The 18142-nt window shown below is 37.4% G+C and overlaps 1 protein-coding gene across 1 annotated transcript; it reads right to left on the bottom strand.

Moving 5' to 3' along the window:
* Positions 1-11323: 11323 nt before the first annotated feature.
* On the bottom strand, positions 11324-16760 carry LOC133706712 (SNF2 domain-containing protein CLASSY 3-like). Its single transcript, XM_062132256.1, has 4 exons — positions 16630-16760; positions 15081-16308; positions 14526-14684; positions 11324-13453 (listed from the first exon to the last, which is right to left on the bottom strand). Exons 2-4 carry the CDS (start codon positions 16281-16283, stop codon positions 11573-11575), a joined length of 3243 nt encoding a protein of 1080 aa, XP_061988240.1. The 5' UTR covers positions 16284-16308; positions 16630-16760; the 3' UTR covers positions 11324-11572.
* Positions 16761-18142: the final 1382 nt, after the last annotated feature.

Below are 18142 nucleotides of genomic sequence, written 5' to 3'. Positions count from 1 at the left end.
AATAAACCATACATACCAAGTACCAACTCTGAATCTTGCATATCTTGGAGAAGGTGCATGAACAATATCAAACCACCGTAAGCTTTCAACCAATCACCTCCCAAGATTTGGAATTGCAATTCAAGTGTCCTCATGTATGTAATACTAGTGAAACATTGCTAAGTGAAACATTGCTAAAGGCTTCAATAAATACCATTAATGCACGTTTACTTAATTAGAATGGAAAATAATCATGAATCGGAGACAAGTGGAATGAGAGAAAAAAGGAATCGGTATTGATTCCGGAGGATTGATTCCTAAACTCATCTCCCCCCTTTGTAATCAAATTCCGGAGTATTCAGGAATTGATTCATGATAAGGAGGTGGGACCTACATCTAGTCTGATTCCTTCATGTGTTAGTAAACACATGAATTCTTTTACCTGGAATTATTCTGATTCCTTTATGTGTTAGTAAACGCATGAATGTTTTTACCCCGTAATCATTCTCTCCCATTCAAAGTAAGTAAACGTGCCCTAAATATAGTTATCGCTTACTCCGGATATTACTAGCCTGCGTACAAGTACAAACTGCTTTACTCACCGTAGTTCAGTTACTTCAGTATATATATTAACTTTCACTTTCACCAAAATTCTTAAACAAAGTAAACCTCACATGATTCTTCAAGGCTTTCTGTTTACTAATTTTAGAATGCAAAAATTTGGAAATCTGCTTCGTTTTTTATTTGATCTATTGATTACATGCATTTTCAAAAGGATTCAAATAATAAGAAAAGTAGCTGAGGTTATGAGGAGATTAGATGGGAGCTGGCAAAATGTCTCTCTCAAATTACCATAAGTTGCATCTTCAAAACTAAAGCTCTTCTTTCTATTGTTTCTCTTTTTATGCTTGATGGGTTGTTGGATTTTATTGCTTTTGGTGAAAGTAGTTTTCAAAGTCCTAAAATTAGCTAGGTACTCGTGGATTCCATTAATCCAAAAGCCCCTCTTAGTCATAATGGGCATCTGTTGAAGGCCAGAACCAAACTACCCAAGGAGATATAAATTACGGTAGTAAGGAAAATTTGGCAAAGAGATATGAATGAGAAATTTATATGCAGTGCATAATGCTAGTGGTAAAAAGAATCCTAATAAGTTTGGTTCTTGTATTATTCTCTCAGCATACTAATAAGTCATTTAGATGGAATTACTGATATGGACTATTAATACAAATTATTCAGATTTGACAATAAGATTAGAATTTTGTCGAGTTTATAAGTAGCATAATCTGTAACTAACTCATATCAGTCATATGTTAAAGCAATTGGTTTACGAGTAAATTAAGCTTGAGCGAGGTAAGATGTAGAGGCCTTGGTTAAGTTGGTTTGCTCTAAGCATTGCTTTTAAACTCTCATATTAATTACAATTCTCCTTCTATAACGGGTGGGTGCTTAGCCAGTACACATAAATTGATCGAAGAAGAATAATCCATATGGATTACTCACATACTAGACTATTTGTTAGTACTTGGTAGATACATGGATTGCAATTTATCTCTATAATGTGAAGTAAATCCTTCGAGTTAAATATATTCTCTTCTCAGTTCATGATCAATGAGCTTATTTGGTTAAAATCTGAAATAGACCAAATGGAGACTTTACTATTTGGAGTTAAGAGTTCATTAACAAAAGTAACATATGGACATGGTATTGCCCTAATTCTACTGCCTACTGCGGTTATATATGAATCCCCCATCTTCTCTAACAACTATCCCTGGATGAAGAAACACTGTACAAAGTCTTCCATGCGTTCTCCTAATTAAACTAGACAAGCTGATAAGATATATATATAGGAGCTAGCTGGGTCTGTTAGCCAGAGAAGGAAAATATTGCTCAATCTCAGCTCATATATTAACAAACCTTTGAATAAGGAATCTCTTGAATTTGCTCTTAATAATAAGCTATTGCAACTAGCTAATGTGCATATGCATGAGATTAACCCTCCAGCCATATAACAAATCAATTTATAAGATATCATAATACAACTCTTTAACAAATGAAGAAGTACCGATCTCTCTCTAATTAACCACATATGTTAGAAGCATTCATCTCCTCACTAATGTACGTTATCCTTAATTTCCTGATATAAGCTCTCAATCATGAAAGATATTGATTAAACATACCATTATATCGTTATCAGTAACGTGTCCTTGACCCTTTATTTCACTCTGGTCCCGGCAAAAGATTTAAAATCATGGATAATTATATAAACATGGTACTTTACTACGGTTAGCTGCTGCAATTTTTCAGCATGCAGACACATATTTATAACCTCTGTTGTCTTTTATATGCAGATAATCGGAGTTGCCAATTGGCCAAGGATTAAAGAAACAGTACCCCAATTTATTGCAAGCCTTTACTAGCTATAATATATGAGACCTGCACCACTTTTCTGATCTGATCTCGTTTTCTGCTACCTGCTAGCTAGCTTCCTGTGCTGGGAAACATACATGCATATCTACAAATTACTATTAATACTTGCACCAAAATAGTTAAAGCACTCCAAGGTCATATTGTTATTGAAGACTGCTATCTTACTAGTTATAGCATGCAAGATATTTACCATATCTTTTCTACCATATCATCAGTAATGAAGGTCAGTAAGTGTTGAGTGCTATAAAGAACATGAAGTATATACAAGCAGCGAGGGAGATGGTGATCAGCACATGCAATTGCAAGTTTCCAACTCCCTTTTGGGGTTGTTTTTATTTCTTACCTTGTTCTACTGGGTACATGTCTAGCTAGCTTGGATTATTGTATTCAGAAGAAAAATACAAACGCTAAGCTCATTATTATTATTACCCAACCAAATTAAGAACCAAATAACAAAAGGGGTATGTATAATCATTTCGATTATTAACCATGATCGATCAACATTTTTATTTCTCATTTTTTGTTGAGAACCATGAACATGACAAGATTGCTCCACTGAAACCAATTCAAAAGATTCAAAGTTTTAAAGAAGCCAGATGATAATATATAATTTTCATACATGGTAGTGTGGAAACGTACGCAGTAGTGTACTGCTGCAATTTTTTCAGCATGCAGATACATAACGTCTGCTGCCTCTTGTAACCAGAGATGCCTATTATTACTCTCTCTCTCTCTCTCTCTCTCTCTCTCTCTCTGTACTTCTAAGCTATAAGTATAGGTAGCTCAAAAGTGTATATATATCTTCTAAGCTATGAGGATAGCTAGCCCTGCACTACTTTGAGCAGTTACACCAAAAGGGTTAAAGCATCAAAGGTCGATCATATGGTTCTTGAAGACTGTTACTTGACTAATTATAGCAATGTGATATATGATGAATATTGATAGAGCGAGATAGCTGTCAATCAACTGATATAATGTAGGATGTAATAATAGAACAAAATTTGAAAACTTAAGGATTTAAGTTTTTTTTTTTTTTTTTTGGTATTTTATTTCCCTTTTTGTCTATTTACCCCATTTTTAGGGATTTTTTTCCCACTAACCCCATTAAGTTTTTTTAATTCCCTCTTACCCAATACACTCTAAGGGAGTCTTCCCTAATACCCCATTAAGATTTTTTTTTTGTTTTTGAATTTTTTTTAATACCATTTTACCCTCACCCCTTTGTTACTTAGAGAGAGAGAAAGAGAAAATGGAAGAGAGAGAAACCATGGGAGACTTTGCCGGAGTCCGGTCAACTTTCGCCAGAATCCGGTCAATTTTCGCCGGATTCCGATCACCGGCCGTGTATTGCCCCCCAATAGATGACTATCAGCCATGTATTGCCCCCCAATAGATGACTATCAGCCGTGTATTGCCCCCCAATAGGATTTTTAGTTGTCTGAATGGGAACTAATCTCCCTAAATTTAGACAAATAAAACTTTGATTACAAAAAAAAAAACAAGGAGATTACATCAATTCAAAACGTCTATTGCCCCCCAATAGCCATCTATTGCCCCCCAATAGAACTTTCGATAGCCAGAATGGGAACTAATCTTCCTAAAATTAGATAAATAAAACTTTGATTAAACAAAAAAACGAGTAGAATACATCAATTCAAATATATATTGCTCCCCAATAGATGTATATTACCCCCCAATAGACGTCTATTGGGGAGCAATAGAATATTATTTTTCCTGTTTTCTTTCCTTTCGGGCCTTCTGTTGCAAAACAGAAGTAGCACCATTTTGATTTGCCTCCCAATACAACTTTTTTTTCTTTTTTTCCCCTTTCCTTCTCAGATTTCTTCCCACAGTTTACAAAAAAAAAAAAGATTTATAAAAAGACAGAGAGGAGGAAAAAGGAAGATGAAAATGGAACCAGAGAGCAATGAGGAATGAATGAATAAATAAAAACTGAGAACGGAACTAAGCTACTTCTCTGGAATCCAATGGCATTGGCTTGGGAGAGCAACCAAGTAGCTCTGGCCTTCGTCCTTCACACCAAATACACAACAAGAAGGGCCTGAGCTCGTCTCCAGAGCATGAAGGTCGCGCACTCACCCATCTCCTTCTTCCCTGATCCAATCCCCTCAAATTCAGTTCTAGAACGAAGACCGAGGAACCATCGATCACCTAAGCCGCCGGATTCGGACCCTTGACCCGACTCATGGAGACCGCCCCGGCGCCGCCACATCTTCAGACCGCGTCGCCAAGCACTGTCAAAACAGCGCCGTTGGAGAACAACAACGAGGCGAACTGTCGACGTCGGCGGCGGCGGTGTTGTAGTCGTCGGTGGCGGCGAAGTACGACGATGAGGAAAAGGAAGAAGACGTGTGCCGGATCTGTAGGAAACTGGCGACGCCGATAACGCCAGAGAGAGAGAGAGAGAATCGTTCTGTGGACAGAGAGAGAGAGAGTCGTTCTGTGGAGAGAGATAGAGAGAGACGGGGAGAGAGATGAGATAGTGGCAGAAAATGTAGTTTGTTAATTAGATTAAGGGTAAAATTGACATTTTATCTTAAATTGGGTTAGTAGGAACAAAAATCTGTTGCTGGGGTAAGTGAGATAACTTTTGCCAATTTTGGTGCTTTGGGTCAAGGACCCTTTTTGTTGCTTAACTTGCTCCACTGGTTCTACATTTGGATTATTGAATAAAGAAGAAAAATAAAAGCTAGGTTAGGTTGGTTCGGTTCGGTTCCTTTTTTTGCCTTCAAGTACAAAACCCAAACCGAATCACTTTTTTCTTTTTTCTTCTTATCTCTTTCATGTTTCTCTCTCTCCCTTCTCTTATTGGCGATTAAGCCAAAGTGAATGCATGAGGGGATCAAGCTTAAGAGAACATATACATAAAAATCTTTAATTATATGGTACCTGAACTATCACGAAATGCACTTTTTGGTACCTACAAATTTTTAGGGAGTCTAGTGGTACCTGTATTATCCCTCCGTTAGCCATTTTAGTACTTCCGTCAATTATTCCGTTAAAGTATGGGTAAAATCGTAAAACACCTATTTTTCATATTTCTTTTACAAATTTTTGATTAAACTAAATTAAAATAAATTAGACTAGGTTAAAAGAAAGACCTAGAATTGAATTTAGTGAATATCTAGATTTACCTACCATCTCTATTGATTAATCCTATTAATTGTTCGAGACAAAAGTTATCTCCAAATTAGTATATATTAAATTTTCATAAAATAAAAAAAAAATTAAACAAAAAAAAAAGTACTTAAATTAATTGACCCAAGTGTCTTGATAACAGTGAAGAATAAATTGGGTATTATTTATCTTTTTTTTATATGTCAAAATATTTTTTAATTATAGATATTCAATATATTAAATTTTATAATTTTAATTATGAATGAATAGACTATTTTACCCTTACTATTTTACTCACATGAGTGTCACATGACCGCCACATAGACATTTTTAACGGAATAATGGACGGAGGTACTATAAGGGCTAACGGAGGGATAGTACAGGTACCACTGGACTCCCTGAAAATTTGTAGGTATCAAAAAGTGCATTTCGTGATAATTCGGGTACTATATGAGTATATACTAATTAATATAGCAATACACCGATCAAAGATACATGGTGCTCTAGGAGTTCAATGAAATATTGGTATGATATTATGACTGATCAAATCTGAAGGCCCGTTAATTACAGCTTTGGCATTCAATTCCTGTTGTGGTTTCTTGGTTTCTTATATTATATGTGGAAGTTGAAACTTAGAGCACGAAGATGGAGAAAAAGAAATGAGAGAAGAGAGATAGAAAGCAGGCCAACCGGAAACTGACGAAGACGGCACTGCTTGTTTTGTGGAGATTGGATTCAATTTTTTTGTTTACTGAAATCTTTTTACATTTTAGCTGCAATTTTTTTTTTTTTTCTGTTAACTATAATTGGGGGCAAATTTGGAAGTTTAGATCAAAATATTGGATGTAGGGTGTAAAAAGGAATTTATAGGGTGGAAATAGCCTCACCCTTTCGTAATCGATGGGAGCCTGTATGGGGCCAAAGGATTGGCGAAGTCAACTTTATTGCCTATTATAACCCTCTGACCGGCGTAATTAATTAATCTTAAAAATAGAAACGCAGTGGAGAAGAAAAGGAGGAGCATTTGACTAGGAGAGTGGAACTGAGAGAGCGATAGACTGAGGAAGGAAAGTAAGGGTTTTGTGACTCAAAACAACTAAAAAATTAGCGTTTGCTTTAGTAAAAAACTATCAAAGTGACGTCATTTTGATGTTGTTTAGTTATGGGTGGACCGAAGTAGAAACCTAATCAATTTAATTCGGTTCGGTTTAACAATTTATTTTGGATTTTGGTTTTGTGAGCTAAGATTTAGCCGGATCCGACATTTAATAAAAGCCGATTGATTGTTAACCCATCCAAAAATAATTACCAAAAACAAAAGGCATACCCCTTTTACTTGGGACATTGAGTGAAGAGTAAAAATCCCAACCTTAGTACAACCCTCAACTTCACTCAGCAAGAATCCACACCCTTTCTGGGATTAATTCTGTGACCAAGAGCACATGTGACCAGAAGACCCACATCTCTTATTTTAAGTAAGAGTTTCTTTCTAAGTTATGACAATTGAAATTCCCACCAATATTGATATCCACCTCCGCTTAGGAAAGTGTTGCCATACAAAATTGCATTTATATGGTCTTTATTTGGTAATGTATTTTAAAGCTGCAAACTCTTTTGTTTAATGTTTGCTTAGCAAAAGAGGAAAAAAGCCACAATGGTGACTACACTGACTACAGGCACCAAGGCAGCTATTAGTTTTGTTCAAAATGAAAGAAAAAAAACATATATGATACTGCACTACTACAGTACTACTACTTTGGCCTATTCAAGTATTGGAAGTCCCTAAATTAAATGCAGCAAAAATATTCACCCCTCCAATGATTCAATAATTCATATGATGCTATGATAAAAATTTCATCCAGCTATATCTATTGGTAGTCACATGTTATAACCCTACGCCTTAGTGCACAATTACTCAGATAGATCAAAGTTGAAAGCATGGAAAGCCGAGTGAATCCAACTCTTGTCATAGCTCTAGTGAGTAGTGAAGTCCGAATTTGCACAAAAATGAGCAAACGAATTAATATTCTTAACACCTGTCTAAAGCTAATGGTCTCAAAAGTTGTAGCTAAAACAGTCTAGACCAGCTACAAGGGGGCTTCAGTCTAATCATTCTGCTCCTAATTCTAGAACACAGTTTGACAGGACCCGCCCCGGATTTCACTACATTTGGTATCAGAGCTCTTTCCTCTTTGCTTGGTTGTGGCTAGCGGGGCTAGTCGGTTTTCTCGAGCTGAACTAAAGTTGTGTTTCTTTAAATTGTTGCATGCATCTGGATTTTTAAAGAAATAAATGTGGGAAAGTATAAAATACATTTGGTTTTAAATTGTTTATTTTTGTCCACTCACGCTAACGTTTTTATGTACTTTCCCCTGGGCCCTTCGGTTTCAAATGCCCAGTGTGCAGGAGAAATTAGTTGAGGTCGGGCGTACATGGAGTTGAGGCATAGTCAACAGTATGGCTTCCGCGAGTGCCTTGAATTAGGTTTTCCTCATTTACCTTTCTATTAGAATTGCTCTGATTACCTGCGGAATTAAGGTTATTAAGTTGAGATTTGTGTGTTGTGAATTTGGTTGATGTTGTTTGGGGGAGCAGGGTGGCTCCAAGAGAATAAGGATGGGTGATTTAGAAGTGTAAATTCTCTTTCTACAGGTTTTGGGTTGTCCACTTTAGGGGAAGTTTTGCCTAATTTTTGGCAAAATTTCTTCTAAGGTGGGCCCCGCAGGTCCACTTCGGATTTCAGGGTGAAATTCGGGGCGGGTCCTGTCATTTGGTATCAGAGCATTAGGTTGTCAGATTCTGTAGACTCATTTCTATCTTGTTACCTTATACGCTTGATGTTACACAATACCTCCCGAGTGATGGCCCGACTGCAGCGGTTCCCCATCGTTTACTCTTCGGTGCTGATGTACTCATTAAGTGTGTAAGGTACATGTTTAGATGGTGTTCCTTTAGGTGTTATGCCTCTTGTACGCCGACCTCCTAGGGTTTTCGTTGCGTAGCGGATTATTCGCATGTTTTGCACATTTCCCTGCTGATGGTAGAGTAAGACTACTCTACAATTTCGAGTTGTGCTACGATGTGTAATTCGAGGAAATGTTGTGGTTGTTTCTCCCTCGATGATAATAAGTTTGTTGGGCAAGATTTAAGGTGCGTGATCGGAGTTCGATTATGTGTTTGAGTGACCGTGATGAGCGACGATAGCTTTGGGTCGTCTTCGAATACCTTGAATCAAAATGGTTTTTGAAGTGGGACTAATAGTAATAGTGGTTCTGACTTTGAACTGAGTTTCGAGGAATGTGTCACGTATACGTGGTTGATGTTGTGAGCATCATTTTGGAATGATACCTTGCAATTTACAAGGAAAACCAGATTGGAATTTTTCCTCTTTGGACACTTTGGTCTGTTGACCTGACCATGACTGGTGGACATAGTTTTGTTTAAGTAAAGGAAATTGATTTTTGGCTCTTTGAGTTATGAATATGTCTTCTTAAGTTTTGGATCGTATTGAGTATGGAGATGGACTGAAGTGAGTTTTGAAGCCGTTTTGTGTTTTAAGTTTAAGCAGACGGGACACTTAAAGTTTTGCAATGGAGTTTGATCTTGGTCAGTAAATAATGGAGAGGATTTGAACCAACTCTTTGTAAAGAATATTGTACGTGAGTGTGTGTCTTTGTGGGGCTGTGCTACTTGACAGTTTGATATATTTCATGGGAGAGAGTTCCCTTAGTTTACTCAGAAGTTATTTTAAGGCTTTATCAGAGTTCTAAATTTTTGAGATCGGGTGAGATGTATTGTGGCACGTTTGTTAACGATATATATTCTTGTGGTGATTAGTTCGAAATCGGATCCGAGTATCGTTTTGTGTGATATGATGATGTTATACGAGGAAAGATTTTATGAATGGTGTTTTGTCGTCTTAGTAAACTGTTTGTTGCTCGGGTTGAATATATTTAACGGATTGTTTTGGAGGAATTTAGTTAATTTTTTTTCTTTTTACCTTGGTGCCATTACTGGTGATATAGGGTTAAGCTGTTTGAGATATAATTCTCACTTTGACCGATCTTTCTACCGTATGGTAACCCTTGATTGGAAATTATTTGTCTGAACTTGGAATTTGATTGTTGGGTGGTGGGACCACTTTCGGATCTTGGTATCGCTGGAGGTGATACGAGATGTTAAACGGGTGTCCTTCATCATAAAACTGATGTTGTTGTCTGGGGAGGATGAACCGTGTAGCAAAATTTGGAAGTTGGAACTGATTAAAAGCACGAAAAGGAAGTATTGAGGTATTGAAAGGTTTCAGAAATCAAGGACATTCGGATCGTCTTCCGACGGATTCGATCACTTTTATCGTGCATGAAGGTACTATTGGTGTCATTGGACATCCATTTGGGTGAAACCGTTGAACTTGGGGTCAAGAAATAGTCGTAGTGACGCCACGGGGTGTCCATGGTAATTCAAGTGGAAGTGCTAGGTGATGTGGTTATGATCTTAGTTTAAAATCTATGAGTTATGGCGAAGGTTTGGTAGTAGTTTTCCTTGCGGGGCAATGTTAGTCAACAAGTTTCGGGAAATCCGGGGCGGGTCCTGTCACAGTTTGTTGAACCATATGAGGAATTTTCAATCTTCCTCCTATGTAAAGATTTTTAGTTCGATTCACCGGATCTGTTTTCTTACCAGTGTCCTTTATATACCTCATATTTTTTGACTGCTCTGGATTATTTTACACTAACGGTCCAAATCTTTTCAATCATGTCTGTGTCAATTAATATATGAATGATAAGATCCTTACATTATGTAAACTATTACTAAAGAAAAGCATCTACACAAAAGAAATTATGCCACTGATTGTCTAGACGCATGTTGATCATGATTGATGAATTGAATTGACTTCATGACTCATTCACTTAGGATTCTAATGCTTTCTACCGAGCAAAACAGAGTGTCTAGTGTCTACTGTAACTGGGGGCTTCACTTCCATTTCAATGCAGATTGTCATACAGGTTACACAAACTGTCTGTAGATGTAGAAAGCCCAGAAAGACAGCAAAAATTTTCTGTATCCTAATTCTAATTTTTATTTTATTTTATCTTATGGAAGTGTGAGCTTCAAAGATGTGATGTTGAATGAGTCATTCAACCTTTGAGGCACAAAATGGAAGTGAATTCCCCAGTTAAAGTAGACACTAGACAAGTACATGCCGAGAGGCACACAACTACAACCAGCAAGTTATTCAAATAGCTGATCTCATCAAATACAGTGAGGACAGAAACTAACAATTAAACTAGTTGATTGGTGAAACATCATACCGCATACAATCAGAGCTCTCTGCCGGTAGGATTTCAAATCCTCAAAACACCTCTCCTGAGGTCATACTAGTTTCAGGGAGGAAACAACACTTGTAAACTGGTAACTGCAAAAGAAATCAAAACACGATATATGAAAAGCAGAATAAAAAACAAACAGAATGCAAGCTCGTCTGACTTTAAATGAACAAACCTTCGCAAAGCCAAATTAGCTGTGGTGATGGTGGGAAAGACGCCTGTACTGAGCACTTAAGAGACGCACGCAGGATGACATTGGCTGCTATAAATGAATAAAATGATAGCCACTGCATTTCATGTCTGGTTATTAGTAAAATAGCTGCTAACCTAAGCAAAGCAAGTTAACCTACAAAGAATATCTCAATAAAGGAAGTTACAAACTGCAAATAGAAACAAAGGCATGTCAACAAATAAATATCAAAGATGAGTGCTATTGATTCCATTAAACTTTCAAATCCACATCCTCATATTACATCATTACATACATCGATCTAAGTTTCATTGCTTCAACGTGACCGGAATTGTGGATTATCTGTGCATTGCTTCTTTCACCTAGAAGAGATATTCCAAAACAAAACCATTGTCAAGTAGTTAACAATAGCTACACAAGATCTCCCTATGAAAAAAACTTTGGCAAAATTGAACAGTTTCAACATGTCCGAGTTGACAAAAGGCTTTCAGCTTCATAGAACTTTATATTAGTCAAAACATGAGGCTTCATCCAGTAATGTTATCTTTTCAAATATATGCTTGAGTTTCTCATGCTGAACCATCTCTTCCAAAATCTTGTCCTCTGCAACTGCAGCTGGGATTTTCTTGGCAGCTTCCATATCCGAACAAGAAAATACCAATTCAGACAGATGATGCTTCTCAACTTGCCTACTGTGTTTGTCCTCTTCTCTTGCCCCAGCAATGAGAAGATGGTAGATGAACACAATTTTCTTCTGTCCCAATCGGTATGCTCGGGATATAGCTTGCCTCTCGACAGATGGGTTCCATGTAACATCAAGCAGCACAACCCTTGAAGCTCCAACTAAATTTATTCCTTCATTACAACCTTTCGTTGAGGCTAATAATACCTTGGCTCTGCTTGATGGATCATTGAAAGCCTTCATTGATGTTTGGCGCTGCTTTTCATCATCTGCTCCATACATATAAAGAATCTCTTCCCCTTCAGTCCATTGAAACTGAGATTTCAAAAGCTCCCTTAAAAAGGTCAAGGCATTAATATACTGACTGAACACCAGAACTCTTTCATTCATAGCATCACTAAGCCGTACGAGTTCAATCACAAACTTTGCCTTCATCCCAGATTCAGGATTTAATCTTTTTTCCTTTAACCTCTCCAAGTCGACCTGATTAAGCAAGGATACCCTCTTTTCCTTCTCCAGGTTCAGCAAAGCCGAAGGATGAACAGATATTAAAGTCTCGTAATGTTCATCTTTAAAGAATGGAAGATCCTTCCTCTCTTGAATTCTTGTAGAAATTTCTTTCTGTAACTTGCTTGGCTGTAAAACAACAATCGAGTTCCTCAACCCGGGAAGTGTATCTCGTAATATGGAACCTCTGTAAACATGCACAATTGGGGCAATTCTAGCTCCTATTTCCTCAGCTTGTTTTGCTTTATCACCGGCACCTTTGGCAATGTATTTGGCCGGAGACGTCTGTTGCGCTTTCACTACATTTCTTTTTCGGCTTCGTCCACTGCATGTAGGCCTGATCCAGTCTGGCCTTGCCAAGCAAATTGTATTGTACAGCTCATCAAAATTGTTTTGAAAAGGAGTTCCTGAGAGAATAATTCGTCTATGTGTTTTGATATTTGATGAAGCCTTCCACATATGACTCTTATCATTTCGAGGTGTATGCCCTTCATCAAAGACTACAATACCAGGAAAGTCTAATAGAATATTCCTCATTGTCTTAGCTAGGTAAGCTTTCTTGCCTCCAGAATTATGCGCAGTAGAAAGTTTCTCAAAAAGTCTGTAACTAATTCCAAGGATGCTTCTTTCCTTTTTCCAGGAATATAACTTCAACCAACGACTACCATCCACACTTTTCACATGGCGCTGGCCTCCATCTTGCACCAAAATCTTGAGAGCTGCTTTATTCTCCTTCCCGGATAAACTCTGATTGTTGAGATTGTGAAAGGGAACATCGAAGCCCCATTTTTTAAACTCCTCTTCCCAGGTGAGAAGCATGGTACGAGGAGCGATTATAAGTGGCCTGCATTTTGGGTTAAATCTCATGTATGCCTGAAGAAAGACAATGGTCAGACGTGTCTTCCCTGTTCCAGGTGCATGTGATATTATGCATCCACCCCCACCATCAGCACTACTTGTCTTCTGCAACTTTTCAAGATGAATTCCACCGGCTATATGACTCCAAATAAATTCAAAACCTGCACGCTGATGAGGATACACGCTATTTTTAACACCAGGAATTAAGTCCCATACCGTGCCATCAACATGAGCATGGGAATTAAAGCCACACCCAGAGTCATGACATTGTAGCTCAACAGGAATAGACCGGTTGTCCTCTTCATAAAATCTCCTGCCAGATCGTCCATAAGGGTTTGGAGCCTGGAATGATCGTAACCAAGGGAAAAAATAAGATATCTGATTTGAAAAAACTAGTAAGTTGATAAGCAATCCAGCAGCCATGTTCAAATTAACAAGTAAGCTCATCCAAGTACTCAGCACCACATGCTTAGAATTGAATCATTATCAAGTATTAAATGCAATTCAGACATGCATTTTCAGGTTCTGTGTGTTTTCCATTTCTCTATGTCATGATGTTCTATGAAATAAGGGTCTTCAATTATGTCTTTTAGAATTCTTAAGAGCATTTAAGCTCCTTTGAATGACTAGTGTATCAATGCTCTATAAAGCGAGCTATGTGGTAAGCTAAAACATTGAAGTTAATATATGAAATATTGATATATTTCTAGTGTGATGCTGGTACTTAATTTCTATCCATTTCAACATTTTATTCCTATTGTTCTGCACCAATAAGCAGAGTATTAGAAAACACAAGAAACCACAACCCAACACACCACCCCACCACACACCCCCGCCCGCTTCCCCAATGAGATTACTGACTAATGCCATCCTACAATCCTCCAACGTCAAATTAACAGAGCATTGTGAAGCACACAGAAGAGGAGGAAAAAAAAACCATTAGCCAAATAAAGAAAAGAAATGTCAAGTCCAAACAATGCTGACTCACAAGTAGCATCACCAATCACCATAAGAAAAAAAAAAAAAATTAATAAAAAAATTTACCATACAAAACAACAGTTGAAGACTCCAATCTGGTCACAACTTGAACTGACAGTTTGTTGTCAAATTTGGTGAAACTTAGCCAACTAAAAGGAAAAGGAATAGAAATAGAAATACAGCTAAGATGATTCCAAAGAATCCCAGCTATATGAGGCAAGCCTTTCTCTACATCTCTGAGGCCTATCTGGATTAACAAGACGATGCATACCAACTACTAAGGCACGTGCCAAACAGGACATAGAGCACTATATTCAGCATCATCAAAATAATACAGCACTTCATTCAATGATTTTAGCATAAATATAAAAACAAAGTGCTAGGATGACCAATCTTAATCGAAATGAACGTGAATTAAAATAATTGCAGGACTTACAAATTCTGGTACAATATACTTGATCTCCTGATGCACATGAGGGCAAAATTTGCAAATCAGTCCAATTTCTTCATCAAGTATAAGATGATGTTTCCCTTGACTACAAAGCATATGCTGAGTAACTTCCTTAACTGGAGGGACTGTGTCATTAATTTCAACCTGCCAACCACCAAACTTTCACTTAATAACAATTCCATGCAACAAACAAAACAGACCGTCTAGTATTGACAACATAATCAAGCAGAAGAGCAGAATTTTAGATACTGAAGACACCAGAGTAGTTTACTATGCATTTCAATTCTATTAACCATCCATGTGTGATGGATAAAAATAATACTTTTTCTGAAATTCATGCTTATGTACCCTATATTTCTTTCAAATGGAATAGAATATGTTATTGTGTTTTCAAAACTTAGCTGAATATGCAGAAAATAATAGGACTGCCGCAACTATATAAGAAAATATATAGTGCATATTACTAAGTTGCTAATCACAATAACGAATAGCTAGTTTTATAGAGCAGAGTCGAAAGAGCATTGTTTATGCAGAACTTACCTCACTATAGTCAGTAGAACCAATCTGAGCAGATCTAATAGCAAATTCCATTTCTTTAAAAAGGTTCTCTAGTTCTTTCTCACAATCTGACTTCTCTACTGGAACAATACTTGGCGGCTCACCAAATGAGAACTTCAACGGAAGAGTTCCATTTTTAACGGCTTTATCCCCAAAGGAAGCTGACCCTTCTGGGGGCAATTCTCCATCCTCATAAATCGAATCTGCAAGAATTTTGTAAGCACTGGCATCTTTTTTTCCCCTGGTGCACTTTTTCTTAGTAAGCTTCCTCAGCTCTTCATTCTTTTGAGATGCTTTCTGCACATCATTCCATCTATCACGACCATTGTTCAGACTGCAAGCATATGTCTCATCATTGTCACCACTTCTTCTATTGTTGCACTTTGAATTCATTTTAGGACGCCTATTTGTCTGACTACTGCCGTGATTGTCATCAACATCATCCCTCTGATCATCATTGCCAGAAGAATGAGATGTAGACCGTGACCGAGTACGGTGTGCTACACAATTGAACTTTTGACCATCCTCTCCAATGTTTCTCTTTCTCTTTTGACAAATACCAACCTTTTCTCCCTCTCCCCCACTTCTCTCCGCATCCTCAGTTTCACAATCTAAATTAACCGGTCCCTCATTATTTGAATAATCACTTGCATAATCATCTGAAGAGATGCTTTCAATATCATCTTCATCATCATCATCAGCCGAGTACACATTGTGTTCACCGTCCGAATCTACACTTCTCGAATCACTATCCTTATCACCATCAGAGTCTCCTCCACCTCCCTCTTCATTTATTGACACCCCCTCATCATCACTATCACTAACCAAACTAATGACTTTCACACCTTCACTGTCACCATCATCCAAATCAGCTACAGAATCGGCTGACAAATCCACTCCTAACCTTGTACTTGTCTCAACACCTCCAACCTCCACACTCCCCCCTTTCCCCACCTTCTCACTTCCCCTTGCAGCACTCTTTTCTAAATCAGAACCCTCTGAATCGACATCCTCCATGCTATCATCCGAAAGAACTATGCATTCAGACCCCAATTTCTCAAAATCAATGGGCGCCGAGCCACCCTCATTCTTCTTCTTCTGCTTCTTTTTCTCATTGAACTCCTTGTAAACTCTCTCCTGCCCCTTCCTTGTTCTACTAGCTATAGGCAAGCTAAAGTCAAACATGTCAACCGCAAAGATTCAACCTTTCCTACCAAAAACACAAAACCATCACAAAATTAAGCACTTTTACTTCAATATCTTACACGATCATGAAACAGATAGCCACAACAAATCAACCTTTTTAACCAGAAAAAAAAAAAAAAAAAAAAAAAAAACCAAAAAAGCTTCACACTTTAAGACCAAAATTAACCACAGCAATCATGAAACGAATAATTGTTCGGCTGAAAATTAAGAATTTAAACGAAAGATAAATGTAAAAGTAAAATCATAGCAAAAACCTATAAAACGATCATAGAACACATGCAAATATATAAAGAGAAGAAAAGAGAGGCGATGGTGATTTACGTACAGCAATGGCGAAGATAAGGACAAACTAGGGAGGCAAAAAGGGCGGGAAGAAAGCCTTCAGAGATCGTCAACGTTTTTTTTTTCTTTTTTTCTTTTCTGTCCCTTTCCTCGGTCCTCTGTCCTCTGTTTCTTACTGGGAGTGTGACTGCCAATGAGAGTTGAAAAGAAGAGGAAGGTAATAGTCTTTTTGTCTGTTTGACGGGACTGCCCTTTGGTGGCTTTGAAAATCGTGAATGGAAGAAGGGTGTTGGAATGGGATTGGTAGGAGTATAGGAGACGACCAGATGAAGCAACCTCACAGCCAATCAATGCAGGCCACGCTGATACTCTGTTTTACTGTGCTCAATCGGATTACAGTGACAAGATTGGAATAAAAATTAAGAAAATAGTTAAGAAAAATATCTAGGGTTTCATAAGTTGTGAGAGTTTTTTGAGCCACCTCAATTCTGATTGCGGGGGGGTGTTGATTTAGGGCGATCGTTCTAATTATGTATTTAATTATTTATAGAGAAAAAACACACATATAAAATTATTTATTCGTTTATTTCCTAAAAAAAAAAAAGTAAGATTCATGTGTCAATCCGATTGGTAGGGGGTTGGAGGATAAAACTGAGTGTTATTTAGCCTGCCTAATAATATATCACCTAACTAGAAAGAATCTAACGCCTACCTAGCTAGATTATACAAGAGATTCGAACCAAAAGAAACTAAATAAAAGCGGTTGAGAGCAACATAGTGTTTAATAGATCGATGAGGCGAAATTATGAAACATAATTTATGTAGGATAACCAAATCCTCAATCGTTAGTGTTGGTTTAAATAATGAGATTTAGAAGGGATGGCAGGGATGTCATTTGCAACCGATGTTGTAGATCCAATGTCCATCATTGATCCAAGAGAAAATATAGACTTGACAATCCTTCACAAATCATCAACCATGTGTACGAAAACTCTGACGAGACTCAAGATTGGATACAAAAACCTCCACAATCTCACCTAATTCAGTAGCACAAAGACAAAGAAATTTAATCATAGTCCAAAAAAAAAAGAATCTTTCTAAATGTACCCAATAAATATCTAAGTATACTCAGCAACTTTTTACACCCAACAAAATTTACAAAATCTCTAATTACACCCAACAAGTTGTCCTATAATGCCCTTTTCTTTAATTAAACCCAGCAAACAAAGCATGGATACTAGTATTGATTATCTCTTTGGTGCAATATCCTCTCACGTCCCTCTTTCATTGGCCTTTTTTAATGCTAACTAGTTTCATGGAGTTTCTGCACAGAGAGAATAGCCAACAAAGCACGCTCTGATAAACCCCTTATAGGCAGAAACTGATCCTTACATCTCCAATGTCTCTCGCATTTTTATGTGTGTCAATGATAACTAGTTAAGTTTATGCTTTATGAAAAAGGCTTTAATTGATTGTTTTAATATTTATCTCTCTTAGTTTATTAACAGTTTCTCCCCAAATTTTGATAGAGTGCCATATAGAAGCCTGAACCAAGC

This window comes from Rosa rugosa, chromosome 4, assembly GCF_958449725.1.
Source record: "Rosa rugosa chromosome 4, drRosRugo1.1, whole genome shotgun sequence".
NCBI classification, from domain to species: Eukaryota; Viridiplantae; Streptophyta; class Magnoliopsida; order Rosales; family Rosaceae; genus Rosa; species Rosa rugosa.
This window is presented reverse-complemented; position numbering and strand designations above follow the sequence as displayed.